We start from the raw sequence: 22,131 nt of genomic DNA, 5'->3' as shown, positions 1-22,131 counted from the left end.
TTAGCGCCTTGTAAATTACTTGCCAAAAATTGCTCGGGGACAAAGTGGACAAGTGTTGGAGATGACACCCTCACAGGTAAAGTTACGTTATGTTATCGTGTGATCACTGATGACATTTAGACGCATGTCATAATCCCAATCAGTGGTCAAAACACAACATATTCATTCATGGCTTTACTTGGCTTTAAGGAGTAAATTTCATGTTTGAGTCATAAATGTCATCACTAAATGGAAATGGCAAGATTCCTTTGAATAAATCCAGCGTCTACATGACGTGCGATGAATTTCAATGAGGAACTCATGACAAGGTTGCCGGTTTTTCAGTTCTTTCAAGGTTAAAGTCAGCAGGGCACAAATTTGTTGAGAAATGGAAATCAATACACACCCCTCCCACAATCCGCAAACTAACCATGCAGTTATTTTGCCACTATCTTTCCAACAATTATTGGTCCCTTGTTATGAATGAAATGTCTTCTTCACCGAGTGAGCCAAAGAATACACGATACTTTGTTTCAGATTACAATCCCCCCCCCCGCAAACATTAAGCAACTGCTTACTTTGGATCAGGAAGTCCATCACTTAATGGCTTCATAGAAAGCTTACAAAGAGATCGGAAAACCAAAAAGGCATCTTTCTGCAAAACGTAGGAGAATTTAGCATTGGTAGGTGGTGATACTAAAGCTTCAGCTTCCTAAAACCAGAAGAAAAATGTGTGAGATTAATACGGCTGCCCCCGTTCGAATTACTCACATTTCTTAAATAGACAACAATGTAACATGCTTTGCAAAGGCAAGAGGGGACAATGTTCAACTGCTAAAATTCAGAATGAAAGCAGTCATTCCCACAGGGCACAGTATGGAAACTTGCACTACCGCCTGCCATTTAGACGCTTAATAATGCGTTTTTATGGGCAATCATTATCACATTAGGGGAGAGGGAGGGTGAGAGAGAGAGAATCAAAACCAAAAGGACACTCAGTGTGGTGTTAAGGGCCTGTCCCTCTTACGCGATTTTTTTCGGCGACTGCCGGCACCCATTATAGTCGCAGCAGGTCACCGAACATGTTCAACATCCAACGGTGACCAGAAAAAGATACGACTCTTTGTGCGACTACTCATTCCCATATGGGCGTCACCCCACGACATGTCGACACGTGACGCCCGTTTAGTCGTGAGTCGTGGCCCAAAGAGTCGTACCTTTTTCTGGTCGTTGCTGGATTTTCAACATTTTGAAATTTTTCGGCGACCTGCTGCGACTATGGCAGGTGCTGGCAGTCGCCGAAAAAAATTGCGTAAGTGGGACAGGCCCTTTATAGCCACATCATTTTTCAATTAAAAAAAAAAAAACTCTAAAGGAAAACTGCGAAATAGATAACTGTTGCCATGAATGGCTGATTCATGATTCCTCCTGGGGATAAACATAATCCAAAATATCTGACGTCAAAAATATGTTAAACTAATATCCAATTATACCATGTCTTTTTTTGATTCAGGTCAAAATGAACTCCCAAAAATGATCCTGGCATGATTTTTAAATTCATTGCACCAAGCAAAAATTCATCCTTCACAAACATAAAATAAGATAGAATTGAATTCTTGAAAAAAGTTTAATTCAGATTCAAGTGAAAAGCAATTCTGCTCCTTACCTGGACATCGCAATCTGAGGCACATTTTGTGTCAGTTAATGAATTATGATCGTGCACTTGAAGCGATCCTTCAGGGATGCCATTAGCTTGCGGGTTTTCGATACATTCAGCAGCGACTTGGATTTGTAAAGGTGTCTCTGGAGTTTCATTTTCACCATTTTTTAATTCCGCTCCTTATATATGAGAACACGGGTTTCATTACCAAACAACCATTTTTGTCTGCAGCTTATTTAACAACCCAAGAATGATTTGTTTTGCCAGCGGAAAATCAAAGACGGCAGAAGTAGTAATCAAGTTACTAGACTTGATAATTGATAAAACCATAATTCAGGAGTATTGTTACGAGAGGCTTGATTTTCCATCCAATAACAAAACAGAGGAAATTTAAATTGCAGTTGTTACGATTCATATATGAAACTACAAGGTTATAGACAATAGGTGCAGGAATAGGCCATTTGGCCCTTCGAGCCAGCACTGCCATTCAATGTGATCATGGCTGATCATCCCCAATCAGTACCCCGTTTCTGCCTTCTCCCCATATCCCCTGACTCCGCTATCTTTAAAAGCCCTATCTAGCTCTCTCTTGAAAGCATCCAGAGAACCGGCCACCACCGCCCTCTGAGGCAGAGAATTCCACACACTCACAACTCTGTGAGAAAAAGTGTTTCCTCGTCACCTAAATGACTTACTCCTTATTCTTAAACTGTGGCCCCTGGTTCTGGTCTCCCCCCAACATCGGGAACATGTTTCCTGCCTCTAGCGTGTCCAAACCCTTAACAATGTTATATGTTTCAATGAGATGCCCTCTCATCCTTCTAAACTCCAGAGTGTACAAGTGTGCAAGTTAGCACAAAAATAGCCTTGTTCGCTCTATAATTCTTGTGAAAGAAACGTCCTGCAGGCACGGTATGTGCAAATGCAGCCTTGTAGCGACACGGATCATTGATTTAACCAGTGAAATGGTTCAGCAAGTCACTAAGGTTAAGAGGAATTAGGAATGGGCAAGAAAGGTTTGCCTAAAGAAGAGGAACACCTTATTAAGTAAAAGAACACAGCTTACATAAAAAGCTGAAAGCGCGATACTATTGCAAATCTGAAAACATGGAATGGCAAAAGTAATGGACAGAACAGGCAGCAATTGTTCAAAACAGAATTAACATTTTAGTTCATATAACCTTTTGTCAGAATGTCACCAAATAATCAGTTAAGCGACCTGTAAAGTTACCTTTCTGGTTCTTTCCATAGTCTGGCCTGAATCTTTTCAATTTCAATTGTGAAAGGTTGTCCCACTCAAACATGGAAATATAAACTATTTGTCTTTCCTTGCACAATTATTGAGATCACCTTAATAAACTGCTCAAATCTGTTAATACAAATGTGCTGAATCAAGAATCAGAGGACATAGGTTTAAGGTGAGAGGGGAAAGATTTCATAGGAACCCGAGGGGTAACTTTTTCTCCCATACAGAGGGTGGTGGGTATATGGCACGAACTGCTGGAGGAAGTAGTTGAGGCAGATGTTAAAACAACATTTTAAAGTCATTTGGATAGGAAAAGTTTAGAGGGATGTGGACTACACATAGGCAGTTGGGACAAGTGTTGATGGGATACCTCTGGCGGCATGAGCATGTTGAGCCAAAGGGACTGTTTCCCTGCTGTACGACTCCTGTAATACATAATTTTTGAATCTACATTGTGCAGATAAATGAATGTTCAGGGTATCTGATTACAAGACATTCAGCTGCAAACCAAGTTAATGAAAATACAAACTTTATATTGATCCAAAAATAATTTGTCACTGAGGATAGATTACTCAGCAATTCCTTAATTTATTCTGACCAATTCCTGGCTCTGAAATACAGAAGATCAGCTAAAGATATTGGAAAGATTCTGTTTAAGAAATCTACTAATGCAAATTTTGAACTGGTTGCACCAAAAATGGCTTGGCATTAATTTACAAAGCAATGCCTGCTTGTGAAAAGTGCACCTAACAAACTGAAGATAACAGAGGTCGGATTTGTTATAGATGGAAAACAAATTGGTCTTAATGTGTAGCTGTGGATCTATCAACAATGCCTGCAAGTCAGCTAAAATAGTTTTAAGATGTCTTGAACTACCTTTGGTCACTGCAGCCACCACTTCCTCCAATATTTGTCCCACAATCTCTTCTACATTAACATTCTCTTCATGACTTTCATCCACATTGCCTAAAGTGAAACAAAATTAGAGCATGGAGTACTCAAACTTCAATCAACACAAAATACTGAAATACAAAAAATGCTAATTTTACTTGCAAGTACCTGTAACAGTAAAACACTGGAATTCTGAAGTAGCATACGCATTAAAACAAAGGCCGTTAAATGTCACTTATAAACATGCACAAAACAGTACGAGGTGATGCATTTTTGGGAAGTTAAACAGGGATAGAATGCAAAGCAATGTTGATGTGCGGGAGGACCTTGGGTTTCTTGGACACATTCCCCTAAAAACAGCAACACAGACAGATTGGATGGGGAGGGTGGCTAATGAATGCTTGCAATCATAGATCAGAGCACATACACAAGTTGGAGTGCAGTGCTGCAACATTTTAAAACATTGTAGAAGGGTCTCGACCCAAAACATCACCTATCCACATTCTCCAGGGACGCTGAAGATAGACACAAAACGCTTGAGTAACTAAGCGGGTCGGGCAGCGTCTCTGGAGAAAAGGAATAGGTGACGTTCTGGGTCAGAACCCTTCTTTAGAACCATTCCGTCCCGACCCGAAATGCCAGGTTTCTAAAAGAAGCTGCATTTTTCCAAATCAAATCCATCTGCATACATCAATGGTAGATAAAAATGCTGCAGAAACTCAGCGGGCGAGGCAGCATTTAAGGAGCGAATGAATAGGTGGCGTTTTGGGTCGAGGCCCTTCTTCAGACTGATGGAATTCAACTTTTTGTTAAAAAGCAGCAAGATGTACTTAAAACCCAAATCTTAACTTTCAAAATAAATAATAGCAGACATAAATCAGCATATTTATCAACAAATGAGGCTGCGAAATTCAAAAGTCTATGCAAAAAAAATGACAGCTGAAATGTTTGACCTCAGCAAGTTGTCAAGTGTCTTGCCAATTAAATAGCAATGCACAGGAGTTGAAGCACATCGTTCTTGACAGCACAAGTTTATTCTTGCAGCACGGTGATATTTCAACATTACGTTGTATAAACCCTCATCTCCGTTTTGGCTGCAAACTTAAAATTCCATGTCTTTAAATGACAACCCAGCTCCAAGATTAAAACTATATTGACTACTTGTTCCATTGCCTTGGGAATAATAAGCATTTTGTTGAATTAATACCAAACTATTCAAGACATATCCCGTCAAAATCGCCTCTTTGTCGTCATCTTCTTCCACAAATAGATTTTGTTTCTCGGTAATTAAAATTTTTGAGATGGCATTAAATTATATGTTTTATAAAGCAAAGCGTATGAATAAATATCAACACCTGCAGTATCAGTCTTCACATCGTTGGCTTCTGTACGAGCTGTCATCGGCCCATTTTCAGTTTCAACACAAGTAATTTCCTCTGCCACTGTATTTATTTGATCTGTGACTGCCTCAGATGCAATCATTTTGCTCAAACTTTCTTCTATTCGATCCAGTTGCGGTGATCCAACTAAACTATGTGTGGCAGAAGACTGATGGACATGATGCTGTTGTTTGCTTTTCTCCATGTCTTTCGCCTCCTGTACCTTTAAAGTAGAACACATTTTTTTCAGGGAGTTGAAATTATCATTGTGCTCTCATTTGCCCAAGCGCTGTTGGAACAATAATTCATCCTCCTGCCTCAAATATTTCTTTAACGCAAAGAACAAGTTTTGGCTGTGTGAAAAGGATATGTTGCTGTGATTGAGATAATTGGATAGTTAGACAGTTTTTTTTAAATGTTACAAAATCATGGCAGAACAGACATAATTTTTTTCAATGAGAAGTCAACCATGCAAAACAAAAAATGGCCAAATTCTGTTTCTATGAAAGACGCAGAATCACCACTTGTTTTGATCGAAGTATTTAAAGTGTTAGTACATGATTCAATTCAATAATTGAAAAAAATTCAATTCAAGTTTCCAGCTGTTTCCTGGCCCATAGTTACCTTGGTCGATTTAACCTGAACTTGGGCAAAAACTTCAATGTCAGTGAATAGTTGTTCAAAAGAGTAACATCGCAATTCCAAGAAAAATTTTAAATAATTAGGTTAAATATTTTGCTCGACACATTAAGAATTAATGTCCAAAAACTATTCAAAACAGTTAAATTCAGTTTTCGTATTCAGATTATTGTGAGCACATTGCATTCCTTATCCTCCAAGAAACAAGTACAAATCCACTTCAGGCATCAACAGAAAACAAGTTCGAGAGAGGGGTAGATAATGCACAAAACTGGCCAGACATGCACAGATGTAGATATTATACAGGCTTGTGTGACTTCTACCTATACGTTCATAGAGTGACACAGTGTGGAAACAGGCCCTTCGGCCCAATTGCCCATACCAGCCAACATTGTCCCAGCTACACTAATCCCACCTGCCTTCGCTTGGTCCATATCCCTCCAAACCTGTCCTATCCATGTACCAGTCTAATGTTTCTTAAACATTGGGATAGTCCCAGCCTCAACTACCTCCTCTGGCAGCTTGTTCCATACACCCCCCACCCTTTGCGTGAAAACGTTACCCCTCAGATTCCTATTAAATCTTTTTCACTTCACCTTGAACCCTTGTCCTCTGGTCTTCGATTCCCCTACTCCAGGCAAGAGATTCTGTGTGTCCATTCGATCTATTCCTCTCATAATTTTATACACCTCTATAAGATCACCCCTCATCCTCCTGCGCTCTAAGGATTAGAGTCCCAGCCAACTCAGCCTCTACCTATAGCTCAGACCCTATAGCCCCTGCAACATCCTCATAAATCTTCTCTGAACCCTTTCAAGCTTGACAATATCTTTGCTATAACATGGTGCCAAGAACTGAACACAATATTCTAAATGCAGTTTCACCAACGTCTTATACAACTGCAACATGACTTCCCAACTTCTATTCTCAATACTCTGACTGATGAAGGGCAATGTGCCAAAAGCCCTTTTGACCACCTATGTACAGTGTCCTCCATAATATTTAGGACAAAGACCCAGCATTTATTTATTTGCCTCTGTACGCCACAATTTGAGATTTGTAATAGAAAAAAAAAAAAATCACATGTGGTTAAAGTGCACATTGTCAGATTTTAATAAAGGTAATTTTCACCACATTTTGGTTACAGGATTCCTCAAATCAAATCATTACTCTCAACAAAATAATCTCTCCTCGATCATGACACTAGAGTTTCAAGTACACTCCCAAATTCGGATGAAGTAATAAGCAGGTAGAGACAATGCAAAATGAAGAAGCCATGTGCAAAATGTTCATTTGGAAAACAGACTTATTGAACAGTAGCTGGCAGATTTTAAATAACTGCTGGGACAGTGTTCTGCAAGAGCAGTATTTTCTGATGTCATATTAAAACATGAATTCAGCACACGATTCAGCTTGGATAAATTATTAAATAATAAGTTTTCAATGGTTTGTCATGGTATAAAGCAAATTTAATGCCAAGTAGTGTAAGGAGGAACTGCAGATGCTGGTTTACATTGAAGATAGACACAAAAAGCTGCAGTAACTCAGCGGGTCAGGCAACATCTCTGGAGAAAAGGAGTAGGCGACGTTTCTGGTCGGAGCCAGACTGAACAATGCCCGATTGGAAAACAATTTTCTGCATTTTTTAAATCTGTTGCTTCTTACCAAATGACAAATTACAAAAAGACAATTTGCTCCTTTCATTCACATGTGTAGCAAAGAACTGTAGATGCTGGTTTAAATCAAAGGTAGACACAAAGTGCTGGAGTAAGTCAGCAGGACAAGCAGCATCTCTGGAGAGAAGAAATGGGTGAAGGAGGGTCTTGACCCGAAACGTCACCCATTCCATCTCTCCAGAGACGCTGCTTGTCCCGCTGACTTACTCCAGCATTGTGGGTCTACCAGTGGTTTTTAGTGGATAGTTTGAAGAAGCAAATATTTTCGCCTCTGTTCTCAGTGGGTGTGTTTTGTGTGCAGGTATTCATGTTTGGATAGAAGATGATGTTGAAATCATCATCATGACTCATGTTCTTGCTCCAACAGATTCTTTAACAACTAATTGTTCCAGCAGAATTGACTCTGTGGTGCTCAGGCAAACAGCTCAAGACCAATTCCCACACTCTTACACAGGAGTACTAAAGCAAATAGAAACCGAAAATGCGGGAGAAATGTAGCATGTCTGCCTGAACTGCTGATTTACTCCATCAATTTTTTTTTCAAATCTCAGATTTCCAGTGCCTGTAATTTTCAAAAAAATAATTTAGCACTAAGATGAAGAAGCCAGACTTGTGAAATCAGCTAATTTAATAAAAGCCACTCTTCAAAAGAAGGTCTCTGGAGTAGGAAGGAACTGAAGATGTTGTTTTAAACCGATGATAAATACGAAAAGCTGGAGCAACTCAGCGGGTCAGGTAGCATCTCTGGAGAAAAGTAATAGATGACAGTTCAGGTTTGAAGAAGGGTCTCGACCCAAAACATCATCTGCTCCATTTTTCCAGAGATGCTGCCTGACCCACTGAGTTACTCCAGCTTTTTGTGCCTATCTGAAATTTTTTGGAGTCTGCGTAGCTCAACTGTGCACTGCTTTCAGTCACAAAATGGCTCGGCTTATTATTAATGTTAAAAATGCACGTTGAACTATTATATTAAATACATACCACTTGGTTCTCCATCTTTGTAAATATGACATTGAGCATTTGTGTAAGAGTAGCTTTTGCTGTAGTTTGATTGATAAGATTTTTACTGGCAAGGTAAATATTGTAGCATGTCCTGACAGTCTGTAAGATCGTTCCTTCATGGATCGCAATGTACGATGACGTCACAGCAGTGAGCAACGCCTGAAATAATGAACAACAGGTTAATGAGCGATGATATTTTACTCAAATTGTATAGATTCCAATATTACAATTTAGTTCATTTCCTGATCATTTTCAAACAAGTGTAAACCTCACAATGTAGCAACAGCTTAATTAGATATTTTATGGGATCTTGAGCTCTGTAGTTACTCCAGCATTTTATCTCCTTAATTTACTAGCGACTTTAGAGATACACCTGAGCTTGATCCTGACTATGTCTGCTGTCCGTACAGAGTTTGTACATTCTCCTTGTGACCGCGTGGGTTTTCCCCGGGTGCTCCGGTTCCTCCCACACTCCAAACACATTTTGTGTTTGCAGATTAATTTGGATACAGTGAAAATTGTAAATTGTCCAGAGTCTATTGGATAAAGCCAGTGCACGGGGATAGCAGGGACACGGTGGGCCGAAGGGCCTGTTTCTACGCGGTATCTCTGAACTGTGAACACAGACTAATTTGGGACCAGTTTGGAGTAGATGGAAGCAATATCTTTCATTACATGACCATAACAGACTCAGGAGTTCAGAATATCAACCAGACCAAAATGAAACTTAGCATGGAGAATTAAAAAGAGCGAAGAATCTTAAAAAACTGAGTTTCAAAATAGTTTAACTGCTTTAGATGTAGTATCATATAGTAACAACAGCAAAAGCAGCTACCTGCACGAAGTTAGAAGCACGAAGCAATAATTGTTCAGAGATCATCCTACCACAACCAGGGAGCAGTGCTGAGCTACTATGTACCTCTTTCAAGACCCTCGGACTATCCTTGATCGGACTCTGCTGGCTTTACCTTGCACTAAACGCTATTCCCTTATCATGTTTCTATACACTGTAAATAGATCAATTGTAATCATGTATTGTTTTTCTGCTGCCTGGTTAGCACACAACAAAAGTGGTACACGCGACAATGAACTAAACTGAAACTGATTTAAACAATAGAAAAATAATTTGAGCTTATAATTATTAGATCTTCAACATGTGCACATGACAGAATTTGTGGATATACTTTAATTAAAAACACAAACGTACCTTAATTATCTGCAGTTGCACACCTTCATCCGTTTGAGTTCCTTGAAAACATCCACAAATGGTTTCAATAATCCTATCAATTAGCCTCTTTCCAGATGAGCTGTCGGGGGCATTTCCCGTGATATGTCCATAAGCTAATAGCTTCTGCAATAAAAAAAAAAAGCCACAAGGATGAACTGCTTTGTAAACAACAAACTGGCATGATGGCACAGCAGTAGAGCTGCTGCCTCACAGCGCGAGAGACCCGGGTGTGATCCTGAGTACAGGTACTGTCTGTGCGGCCTTTATCCCTTCTCCCTGCGACCGGGTGCTCCGGTTTCCTCCCACATTTCAAAAACGTGTGGGTTTCAGGTTCATTGGCTTCTGTATAAAGTGCCCATTGTGTGCAAGATGCGAAAAGTGGGCCAAAGAGTCTGTTTCCACACTGTATGTCTGAACTAAACATATCCAAACACATTATATCCGAATAATGGTCTGGACAAAATAAATATCAGCAGAAGTTAAACTTTTACAGCACCCCAAACATGTATAGATGAAATGTTGTAATATAAAATGCTCAGGGAATATTTTCCTTATTTGAGAAATACATTAACAATCTATAAATTTGTCAGTGTATTCTGGGAACAACCTAATTGCAGTTTGGTAAATGGGTGCCTGTGGTGTGATTTCAGTTGCTGGCTCCGATGATTCTTCTGTGCATTCATCACACTACATATAAGACCTGCTCATTCCAAATAGGATCAGCTTGTGAAGGCAACCACACTGCATGCAGGTAGGAGTGTTATCTGGTCTTGGTTGTTAACCTCAATGCACTGATAGAGATCTGCATGTGCTCCACCTTCCCCTTGCACAACAACCTTTTTGCTGCCTTTGTAATTCTGCTCCTATTCTCATCCTATTAGTCTGGTTCAGTAAAACACCCGAGTCAAGCACTGGATCAACTAACTTTATTTTCCAATCACAAAAACACTACCCTATCCGATCCTTGTCTCTACTCATCCAAGCCCTTTAGCCATGTGCAAATAGACACCTCCAGCAGGTCAGCAGTCCCAAGTGTTCCCCAAAAGATCAACAGTCTCATGTCCTCTCCCCTCTTGTATACCATATCAGGCCCGCGGCATGAAATACATGGGGGGGGGGGGGGCGGGGGGGGAGGGTGGCAAGCCCTACAACCAACTAATAAAGACTATACAATACATGAATTGACAGTTCCCTAACCCAATCACAACATATCCCATTACATTGTTTCTACAGAAAGTTCCTAATGGAAGACAGTTCCTAAGTAAAGAAACATTTTATCAGGTAATATAACAATTTAGGCAAGACCCCTCGCCTTGACCAATCACAAATAACAGTGCAAAGACCATGCAACATAGTTAACATAACCATTCCCCAACCAATCCTGATCATGCATTTGCAGCAGGACCCAGATCCTTCTGCAAAACCCTCATACATATTATCAAATAAAGGACATCTGGACATCACCCCCTGTACTTAATTTCCTCCCAGACATTCTGGAGCCATGATCCTCATGGTCTTTGCAAAAAGATGCCAAGCAGGTTTTGCAAAGAAATCCTTCATTTTGTCAGACACTAAAATGGCCAATATTAGCTTCACTTAAATTAATTTATTTACATTATAGAGGAAAGATTTGCTTGAATAGAGTGAGCAAACATCACAAAAATTACAAAAGATGGAAAATACGTCAGAAAAAAGGCAATGCAATGAATGAATAAATGATACTTTGAGAAATATTGCGAACAGCAACACGCACTTTGAAAGCAGATAAACATCGCAAGCCACGGCAAAATAATTAAGGCAACTGGCAATGAATAAAAGATGCATTTAGAGGTGCATAAATGGTTGATTCAGAATGAGATCAGCTGGGAAGGATTCCAAGTTTTTGCCTCTTGGGACTGACAGCAAATCTCTCGGAGGAGAAGAGAAAAAAAAAGGAATAATGTTGTAAATGTGGAAGCTTTTTCCACTGATCCCAAGACTAATGCAGATTGAACGTACTTATTCAGAAACTTAAAGGAAATATTCTTATTGGTATCGGCCCACTTTCTTAGTTTTTGTTTAATTTTACAATGTATCAAATTGATGCGAAGGATAACTTGTAGTGCAGTGTGACCATGGCTTTCTGTGTTCAACTTTAGTCTCAGAATCATGGAGCTGTACAGCATGAAAACTGGCCCTTAGGCCCACCTTGTTCTTGCCAACCAAGGTGTCACATTGGGTTAGTCCCATAGTCCTCTAAACCTCTCCTATCCATCTATCTAGATGTATTTTACAAGTCATAATTGTACCCAGTTCTATAGTTACTTTTCACAGCCATAGTAAGTTACAACACTGTTGTAGCTAAGCAACTTCAGTGTAATTGGCTGAACTGGAGACGTCTCAACCGACTGCGAACCGGGGTCGGGCGGTCAAGGGTGACAATGCACAAATGGGGCTACATCGAGGGTACAACAACCTGTGACACACAAACTCAGACAATGCGACAACTACTGCAATGCCCATTGCTGGATAATCCATGTACTACTGCAGACCTTGGACTTAACACTCCAATAGCGCAACGATGTGTACAGCAGTGGCGAGCAACTATACAGCATAAGGACACGGAAGAAGAAGAGTGTAATTGTAAGAGTGTTTATTCATCATTTGCCACAGGAATGTGGACCTACGAGATACCGGCAGTTTTTAAAATAGTGAATAGGGAAACGCTTTTAGAGAGAGAAATCCTAAACTAGAAAATCAGGAAGTAATTAAGGCCAGCATAATAGGAACGCAGGTGTTTGAAACGGTAATTGCGGCTTACATATTATGTGCATTATTATTTCAGACATTGGGTTAAATGCACATACCTGCAAGCAGTCCAAAGATGTGCTGACGATACGGGGGGATTTCGATTGACAAGCCAGCTCAAATGGAAGAAAGTACTTATCTGCCTCGATGAAGTTTGCTTTCGGCAATGCAGAAACATCTTTGTCTCCCGCTCTAAAGAAAAAGGAACCATTTAAAAAAAGCCAAAAGATGTTTTCAGAAACAGATCTAGAATATTTGCAAGAGAACCAATATCGTTTATGAATTTCGTGGAAAATTAGAAATGATGCTTGTCACTGAAACAAAGCTATTTCACGCCAATTCGCATCATAACGCACATCGTTATGATACAAGAAATCTTACCGCAAAGTTTCATTGTAAACATGACTGATACAAATGCCAATCAACAAAATTTCACATCTGCATTCTAAAATCTATTTTTAAAATCCACTTCCATAGGATTAGCCACATTTGATTGTATTAATAGGAGTTTATTTGCTGGCTTATAAAAGCTGGTTACCAACATCTCCATTTCAAGGGAACAGCTAACAATGACACATTTAAACTTTCAGAAACAATAGCAGTCTGTCCTACCTTTGTTTTTCTATCTCAATTTTTATTTCTTCTGTTGAGAAAAAGAGAAAAGCAAAATGAGTTACCACATTAAGAAGGTGAAAGATGTACTTCAATTATGTGCTGCTTTCAATATAGTCATTAAATTGGTACTATGAACATTTCACCACTGCGCACCTTTGCGAAAATAGCAAATGGCCAGAATTAGTTTCAAACTCCACACGTTAAATGCAAATTGTTTTATAAAGTCAGTAAAGTACTAAGTCAATATGCAAATCCTTGTATCAAGACCAGCTATCAATGCCGCAATGGTTATTTACAGATACAGTTCACTTCAATTTAGTGACAATTTTTTTTGATCAAGAAGGTTTGTTGGTTAAACGGCTTCAGTAAAAATTGAAAATTGTCCCTCGTGTACAGGAGAATGGGTATCGTTGGTCGGTGCGGACTCCGTGGGCGGAAGGGGCCCATTTTTGCACTGTATCTCTAAGCTAAGCTATACATAAGCTATCAATGCCACAATGGTTATTTACTAAGATTTCACTTCAATAAACGCATCAAGATAAAAATCAAGCCAGCCAATGCAGGGGTGGTTGAAACAAGAGACACTAACACTGTTACTAATATCAAAATCTAGTGTTCAAATCCCTTTAAGATCATAACTTCTCAATTGAATGTAGTTACGATGTAGCCGAGTAGTCCAAATCTTGAAGGTCGAGAGGCATCCAGCAGGTCGAGGAACAGCTTCTTTCCGGCCGCTGTCCCTCTCCTAAACACCGTACCTCAGGGACTGCCAATCACCCCCCCCCCCCCGGACACTTTTTTATTTTTTTTTTAATTCAAATCTTTTGCTATGTCGCTCTTCAAGGGAGATGCTAAATGCATTTCGTTGTCTCTGTACTGTACACTGACAATGACAATCAAAATTGAATCTGAAGATCTGAAACAGCTGTGGGCCACTTAGAAAAAATGTTGTTTGATAAGAAACCAATTCAAAAGATAGCAAACAGCAATAATTTTACAGAGGCCACATGTCTCAAATTGAGCAAACCAATTTTCTTTGTGACTCTAAATGTGGAGAGAAAGTAGGGTGACTTAATTCATGGAACGGTCAAATGAAATGAGCAGGTCTTTTCTGTTGGGACACATGAACCTGGCTGCGACAGCACCTCAACAGATCAAGATAAGATGCACTGCAGTTAAGGACTCATTCATTCAGATTTACAAGTAGGTGAGCATCATTCTTGCTATACGCTATCATTTTGAATTTGTTTTTTATCAGTCACATTCCTATTTCTAAGTGGCCCACAGCTGTAGAATCTGTACAAGAGTCTCGACTCGAAAGGTCACCTATCCATCTTCAGAGATGCTGCCTGTCCTACTGAGTTACTCCAGCTTTTTGTGTCTATCTTTGGTTTAAACAAGCGTCTGCAGTTCCAGAAAACACGACTCAATGTTGAAAATCAAAAGAAACACTAAATGTTGGAAACCCCTGCATTAAGGGGCATCTAAGAGAAGAAAAGATTAAGGTTTCTGGATAATGTGGATCACAGAAGGTTCAGGTGAGGCGACAATTAAACATTATAAAAGAAAGTCAAAGTCAGAGAACAATGCAGTATTCGCAAGAATGATATTCAAAGTGTAAAATTTAGACTGCTTATAAGAATATGAAAAAAAATAATGGTACAAAGAGAGAAAACCTGGCTTTGATCACATACTGGGGTATATAACAGTAAAGTAACCAAGGTTGAAAACTACATTTTTAGGAATCTTGATATTTGAGGACAGAAGCAACAGAAAAACACAGCATCACAATCGGTTTACCCTTTTCTGAGGAATAGATTACATGGTTTTATTACAGTTCTGAACAGTGCAAGTTGCAATTCTATTAATGTGAGGCAATGGATGTTGCCAAGGCAGCAGCCACATGGTCTGGATAGGGCAAAGGCCTGGTCCACTGCCACAGAGGTCACAGGCTCAGTGGACACGTACACGCCACATAGATCCCCACATAGACACATGTACACAACTTTGCACATATCCTTTTACTTGGTCCACTGTTCCTGCACCAGTCTCCCTGGCCTCTGTTTTCATCTCCAAACTGCTTTAGTCTTCCCGTCGTCTCAGATCTCTCCCTACTCAATGTTTTCCCTCTATGCCCCCTACCTCTTCCTTTCCCTCTTAAATGTAAGGAGAAGCAAAAGGGTGACATCACCCCAGCTGTGAAGAATGATCTTATCTTAAAATTACAGGAAGCAAAATCAGCACAGGTGAAGATCAGAGAAAGTAAAGACCAAGACAGCTGGTAGACACAAAATGCTGAAGTAACTCAGTGGGTCAAGCAGCATCTCCGGAGAAAAAGGAAAGGTGGCGTTTCAGGTCAGGACCCTTCTTGTGACTGAAAATATCGGGGAGTAACCTGGAGGTACAAAATGGGTAGAACAAAGCTGGTTCACATCAGGTGCTTTGTTCTGGCCTTTTTATTACCTCCAGTTGCCTCCCCTATACTTTCAATCATATGAAGAGTCCCAACCTAGAGATGCAGCCTGACCCCCTGAGTATCTATCTTCGGTATAAACCAGCATCTGCAGTTCCTTTCGACACCAAGACTGTTGGATGTGGTTGGTCATTGGCACCCCAATCGGAGCTACACTGTTGGAAAATATTAATCCAAGAAATATATATAGAGCTTACAACAAATATTATGACGGATTCTAATCATCAGAAAAATCATGGGAGAAAAGTTTAAGATAAAACTATAGCCAAAACCAGATCATAAAATCACTGAAACTGGATATGCAGTAACAACGCTTCATGAATGGAATAAAATTAAGTTTGTGGCACTTTATGCAGGTGGGGTCATCAGTAACAAACAGTATCTTATTGTTTCTCTGGAGTGAATACAAACTGAAATTACAGAGAATATTCCTTGTACATAGAAGAATCACTTAACTGCAATTATAAGGAGGAATATAAACTCGAATGTATCCAAACATTGAAAGAGGGTGTGGAACATGACCTATAGTGCTTCAGAAAAGCATTACATGTTGGTGGAATCTGGACCTACAGATGAGTGCAAGCGTCACATCTATTCACATGGGGGTAGGACTTGACAAGCATAGGCCTATCCCTTTTCGAACGAGTCTAATGTGTTTTATGTTGAAATTGGCTTTTGATTTTTTAATTTATGTATGTACATATATGTTATGTTATGTGTATGTGTGTATATGTGTATATGTATGTATATATGTACATGTATATGTATGTGTGTATGTATTTATGTATATATATGTATATATATAATTTTCCTTTTATTTATTCATTTTCATCTTTTCTTTTCTTATTTTTAAATCGTTCGAAATAAAGATATCATTCATATCATTCATATTCAGCATGATTAAAAATGACTAAGAAGTTGGAAACCATTGGCATGCAAGTATGCATCAAATTACTCCCACTCAAACCAAGAAGCTTTACTTTAATAGCTAATTGTGGAAATGATACAACAGGAAAACAAAGACAACATTGTTAGCACTGACTTAAACTCCAGTAGTTAAATTCATGACAGGTTAAAAGATCCCCAGTGATGAATGATGCTAAATGAAGTATGTTGCAAAACATACTTGGCTATTTAAGTATGATTATGATTAACGCAATAGTTTGGCTCATTGCTGCCGGTTTTCTGGAGGAGTTGGGAATAATTAGTCTTCAATATCCTATTTCAGCCAGCACCATTTACATGATTCATTCACTCCATGTCCCCACTTTATCACAGGTATTCCTTTCGTTCTCTCCACAACGCTGCATTGTTGCAACTTTAAACATTTTGTGATTTCTAACTTTTCCGACTTCCAATGAAAGATCTCAATCCTGAAATGTGTAGCTTTTCTCTTCACAGATGCTGCCTGACCTGCTCAGCATTTCCAACATTTTATACTTTGCCTGATTCAAAATGTTATTTTTGAATACAATTTGACTATTCCACTCGCTAACAAGACTGGATACCTACCATGCAGTTAAATGATCACCAGGTTATCTCACCTCAATATTTTTCTTGTATCACAGCTCAGTTTAGAGCCTTCACAAACCACAAGAATCTAAATTCCTACAGAAACCACAATGAACAAATAGTAAGACAATTGCTCTGATTTTGCAGTAATATTTTATCCAAAAGAAAGGACAACCAGTTCAAAAAAGAAGAATTCTGGAATATCTTTCTGAGACTGGGAGATAGACCAATGAGCTACAGGCACAAGTATCAGTAATGGAAAATTTCATTAAATCTAACAAAGCAGGTGTTAATTACAATGAAACTACCCAATAGTCATAAAAACGATTACATTTGCCAACACCCTTCTAGGAAGTAGAACTGTGAATTTATGCAAATTTTGGGCCCACTAACGTGGTTGAATGCTCCCGAGATTGGAGACAATGAGAAAAAGACACTAACCGTCAGCATGGACATAAACATTCTCATCCCAGAAACACCTTCAACTCCAAAAGATAGTAAGAGTCTTAACTAGCAATCAGTGTGGATTCAAAACTTGCAAATCAAATACTAACAGGATCTCATACAAATAATTGATATACGTTTATCATGCATAAAATGGTAAAATCTGCATTGGAGTGGAACGTATCAAATCCCATCTCGCAAGGACAGAAAATAAAATGTTGCTTCAAATCTGAATGGTTGTGTCGCAGCCTGGCTCAGCAACTCAAAGGCCCAGGAATGAAGGAGATACTGACCTCCCCATAGTCAGCGAGCTACAGAAAGTGCAGCCTTAAAAGACAGCTAATATCAAAGAGCCACACCATGCTCTTACTTCACTCCTGCCAATGGGAAGAAGGTACAGGAATCTTAAAATTATGACTAATTCAAGAACAGTTTCTCCCCAACAACCATCAGGCGATTGAACACGTCATAGAATAATGCAGCATGGAAACAGACCCCACGGCCCAACTTGCCTATGCTAATCAGCATGCCCCATCTATACTTGTCCCATCTGCCTGCATTTGACCCATATCCCTCTAAACATATCTTAACCATGTACCTGTCCAAATGTTTTTCAAATGCTTTGATACGACACACCAACTTCAACTATGGACTGACTTTGGTTCCACCAAGTACCCATGTGTTTTTTTCTAAATTTTGCACTAGTATCGGTTATTAATTATTGAAAGGGAAAGGTTCTGACACGAAACATCACCTATTCCTTTTCTTTGGTATCGTCCAGATATTCTTTGGTATAAACTAACATCTGCTGTTAGTTCCTTCCTACACATAAATTATTGTATATTTGTATATTATATAAAATCAATGTTCATTGTAGTTACAGGCCTGTTGTACTGTTACAAGTAGCAATGTGGATACTTTTAAGGCAGAGATAGATTCTTGATTAGTACAAGTGTCAGAGGCTAGGGGGAAAAGGTAGGATAATGGGATTAGGTGGGAGAGATAGATCAGCCATGATTGAATGGCGGATTAGACTTGATCAGCCGAATAACCTAATTCTACTACTGTAACCTTATGACCAATGTTACATCCCTTTCAATAATTCAACATCTACCTTGCTTTGGAAGGTTTAGTTTATTGTCACGTGTACCAAGGTACAGTGAAAAGCTTTTGTTGAGTGCTTAGCAGTCAGCAGAAAGACAATATATGATTACAATCGAACCATACACAGTGTATATATATATATATAGGATAAAGAAAATAACGTGACATTAGATGCAAGATAAAGTCCAGTAAAGTCTGATCAAAGATATTCCGAGTGTCTCATATGAGACAGATAGTAAGTCAGGCCACTCTCTGGTTCTGTTAGGACAAGTCAGTTGCCGGTCTTTATTTCTTTATGACTGTAGGCAGGTCAATTTCCCTCCTGTGATAAATAAAGTTCTATCGTATCCTGTGACAGTTGGGAAGAAACTGTCCCTGAATCCGGAAGTGTGTGTTTTCACACTTCGGTACCTTTTGCCCCAAGGGAAGGGCAATTGCCCGATTGTCAGACTGTCGATGCATATATAACAATTAAACATTGTAGACTAAAAAAAAAATGCTGGAGTAACTCAACGTGACCGACAGCATATCTGGAGAGAAGGAATGGGTGACGTTTCGGGCCGAGAACCTTCTTGAGTGTGAGAGGCAGCGTTGGAGAGGCACACGCTGCTGGCGTGGAAGCGGAAGGGGAATGGGGACTGTCAGCAGGGGGGAGGGTGTTGGTGGAGGCCCCACGGTTTATCACCACCGCTCCTGCAGCCGCCGGGCCGCTGCCACAGGCGGGACAGGGCAGCGTGGTGGTGGTGGTGGTGGTGGTGGTGGTGATGGTGGTGATGGTGGAGGGTGGTGGAGGTGGAGGTGGTGTGGACAGCTGTCATAGGCAATGTAACCCGGGCACCTCCCCCCCGGCCACTCACCCAGCGCCACCTGGCAGGCTTTGCGGAGCTGCGAGTGCTGGGCTTTCCTCACGTCCTTGTCGGCGAGGATTTTCTCCAGGGCGCGGGTCAGAAACATGTTTTTGGTCCGGCTGTCCTGGCGCATGATGCGGTGGCGGCGTCGAAGGTGAGCGGCGGCGGCGGGGAGGAGGAGGAGGAGGGGGACGGCGACAGCGACAGAGTCCTCCTAGTCTTCAGGCGCCGCCATGTTGGCGGGTGAGCACGTGACACCGCGGCCCGTCACACGTGACCCACACCCGACGTGCCCGCCCCCCCCTCCGCCCCCCTCTCACGCCCCCCCCGTGACACGTGACACGTCCCGCCCGCCTCAGTGATCCTCTCACGCCCCCCCCCCGCACGTGACACGTCCCGCCTCAGTGATCCTCTCACGCCCCCCCTCGCACGTGACACGTCCCGCCTCAGTGATCCTCTCACGCCCCCCCCCCTCGCATGTGACACGTCCCCCCCGCCTCAGTGATCCTCTCACGCCCCCCCCCCCCTCGCACGTGACACGTCCCGCCCAGTGATCCTCTCACGGCCCCTCCCCCTCGCACGTGACACGTCCCGCACGCCCCTCTCATGTGACCCAGCAGAGGTCAAGAGCAAAGATCATGGCTCAAGTGTGTGTTTTACTGCCATTTGTCCCCCTTCCCCCAAGAACGACATTACTGCAGAAACAACCACCTGAAGGTGGAATGCAATCAAAAGGAACTGCAGATGCTAGTTTATATCAAAGGTAAACACAAAGTGCTGGAGCAACTCAATGAGTCGGGCAACATCTCTGAAGAATAGACAATGGGTGCAGGAGTAGGCCATTCGGCCCTTCAAACCAGCACCACCACTCAATGTGATCAAGGCTGATCATCCACAATCAGTACCCCGTTCCTGCCTTCTCCCCAGAACCCTTGACTCCGCTAACTTTAAGAGCCCCATCTAACTCTCTTGAAAGCATACAGAGAATTGTCCTTCACCGCATTCTGAGGCAGAGAATTCCACAGATTCACAACACTCTAAATGAAAAAGGTTTTTCCTCATCTCCATTCTAAATGGCCTACTCCTTATTCTTAAACTGTGGCCCCTGGTTCTGGACTCCCCCAACATCAGGAACATGTTTCCTGCCTCTAGCATATCCAATCCCTTAATAATCGTCTGAAGAAGGGTTTCGGCCCGAAACGTTGCCTATTTCCTTCGCTCCATAGATGCTGCTGCACCCGCTGAGTTTCTCCAGCTTTTTTGTGTAACCTTCGATTCTCCAGCATCTGCAGTTCCCTCTTAAACCCTTAATAATCTTATATGTTTCAATAAGATTCCCTCTCATTCTTCTAAATTCCAGTGTATACAAGCTCAGTCGCTCCATTCTTTCAACATATGACAGTCCTGCCATCATGGGAATTAACCTCGTAACCCTATGCTGCACTCCCTCAACAGCAAGAATGTCCTTCCTCAAATTTGGAGAGGAGACTAAAGGTAAACAGAAAGTGCTGGAGTAACTCAGTGGGTCTCGCTTGCAGCAGCAGTACAAAAGGTCTGTAAATACTGTACCCAATTGATAACACAACAAACAAACAAAAATAGAAAGAACACAAAGTTCTGGAGTAGCTCAGCGGGTCAGGCAGCATCTCTGAAGAACATAGATAGGTGATATTTTGGGACGAGACCCATCTTCAGATGCTGGTCTACACAAGTCAAGTCACTTTTATTTCTATAGTACATTTAAAAAACAACTCTCGTTGACCAAAGTGCTTTACATTGGTGGAGGTACTAACGTTATACAACAGTGGTTCATAGATTAAGTACATACATAAATACATACATATAGCCCTCCCTCAGAGGATGTCAAGAAAGGCTTGAGAGTAAAGATGAGTTTTAAGTCTCGACTGAAAAGAGTCGATGGAGGGGGCAGTTCTGATGGGAAGAGGGATGCTGTTCCACAGTCTAGGAGCTGCAACCGCAAAGGCGCGGTTGCCCCTGAGCTTTTGCGTAGACTGCGGGATGTTCAGTAACCCCAAGTCGGCCGATCTGAGGGACCTGGAGGTGGTGTGGTGGGTAAGCAGACTTTTGATGTAGGTGGAGGCAAGGCCATTAACAGCTTTGTAAACATAAAGAAGGATCTTGAAATTTATTCTGAACCACATAGGGAGCCAGTGGAGCGAGGCCAGAATCGAGCTGATGTGGTTCCTTTTTCGGATGCCCGTCAGGAGTTTCTCTGCGGTGTGTTGGACCAGTTGCAGGAGGGACAGGGAAGATTGGCTGATGCCAGTGTAAAGGGAGTTGCAGTAATCGAGGAGCTCATTGTGCTGGAGTAACTCAGCAGGTCTCGCATGCAGCAGCAGCACAACAGGTCTATAAATACTGTACTCAATAGATAAACACAACAAACAAACAAAACTAGAAAGGAGTCAAAGTGCTGCCGTAACTCAGCAGGTCAAACAGCATCGCAGGAGAACAAGGATAGGTGATGTTTCGGGTTGAAACCCTTCTTCAGACACCAGTTTAAACAAAAGGACACAGAATGCTGGAGTAACTCAGTGGTGCAGGCAGCATCTCTGGAGAACATGGATAGGTGACGATTTGGGGTCGGGAACCTTCTTCACAAAAAAAAGACAAACAAAAATAAACAA

General features: G+C 41.0%; 1 protein-coding gene across 2 annotated transcripts in view; it reads right to left on the bottom strand.

The window, feature by feature from the left end:
* The window catches only part of LOC129707489 (brefeldin A-inhibited guanine nucleotide-exchange protein 2-like), a 63,715-nt gene extending 43,982 nt beyond the window's left edge, over nt 1–19,733 (bottom strand). For both annotated transcript variants that reach the window (XM_055652548.1, XM_055652549.1), the window contains exons 1-9: nt 19,493–19,733; nt 13,100–13,130; nt 12,547–12,679; nt 9,680–9,823; nt 8,452–8,631; nt 5,132–5,378; nt 3,762–3,851; nt 1,646–1,818; nt 558–691 (exon numbers count right to left, since the gene is read on the bottom strand). In XM_055652548.1, the coding sequence (XP_055508523.1) occupies nt 558–691; nt 1,646–1,818; nt 3,762–3,851; nt 5,132–5,378; nt 8,452–8,631; nt 9,680–9,823; nt 12,547–12,679; nt 13,100–13,130; nt 19,493–19,616 (1,256 nt within the window). In that variant the 5' untranslated portion in view covers nt 19,617–19,733. The remainder of the gene's footprint in view (nt 1–557; nt 692–1,645; nt 1,819–3,761; nt 3,852–5,131; nt 5,379–8,451; nt 8,632–9,679; nt 9,824–12,546; nt 12,680–13,099; nt 13,131–19,492) is intronic.
* Between the last annotated feature and the right edge of the window lie 2,398 nt (nt 19,734–22,131).

Source organism: Leucoraja erinacea, chromosome 21 (genome assembly GCF_028641065.1).
Source record: "Leucoraja erinacea ecotype New England chromosome 21, Leri_hhj_1, whole genome shotgun sequence".
NCBI lineage: Eukaryota > Metazoa > Chordata > Chondrichthyes > Rajiformes > Rajidae > Leucoraja > Leucoraja erinaceus.
The sequence above is the reverse complement of the archived record's forward strand: the minus strand, read 5'-3'. Positions and strand labels throughout refer to the sequence as shown.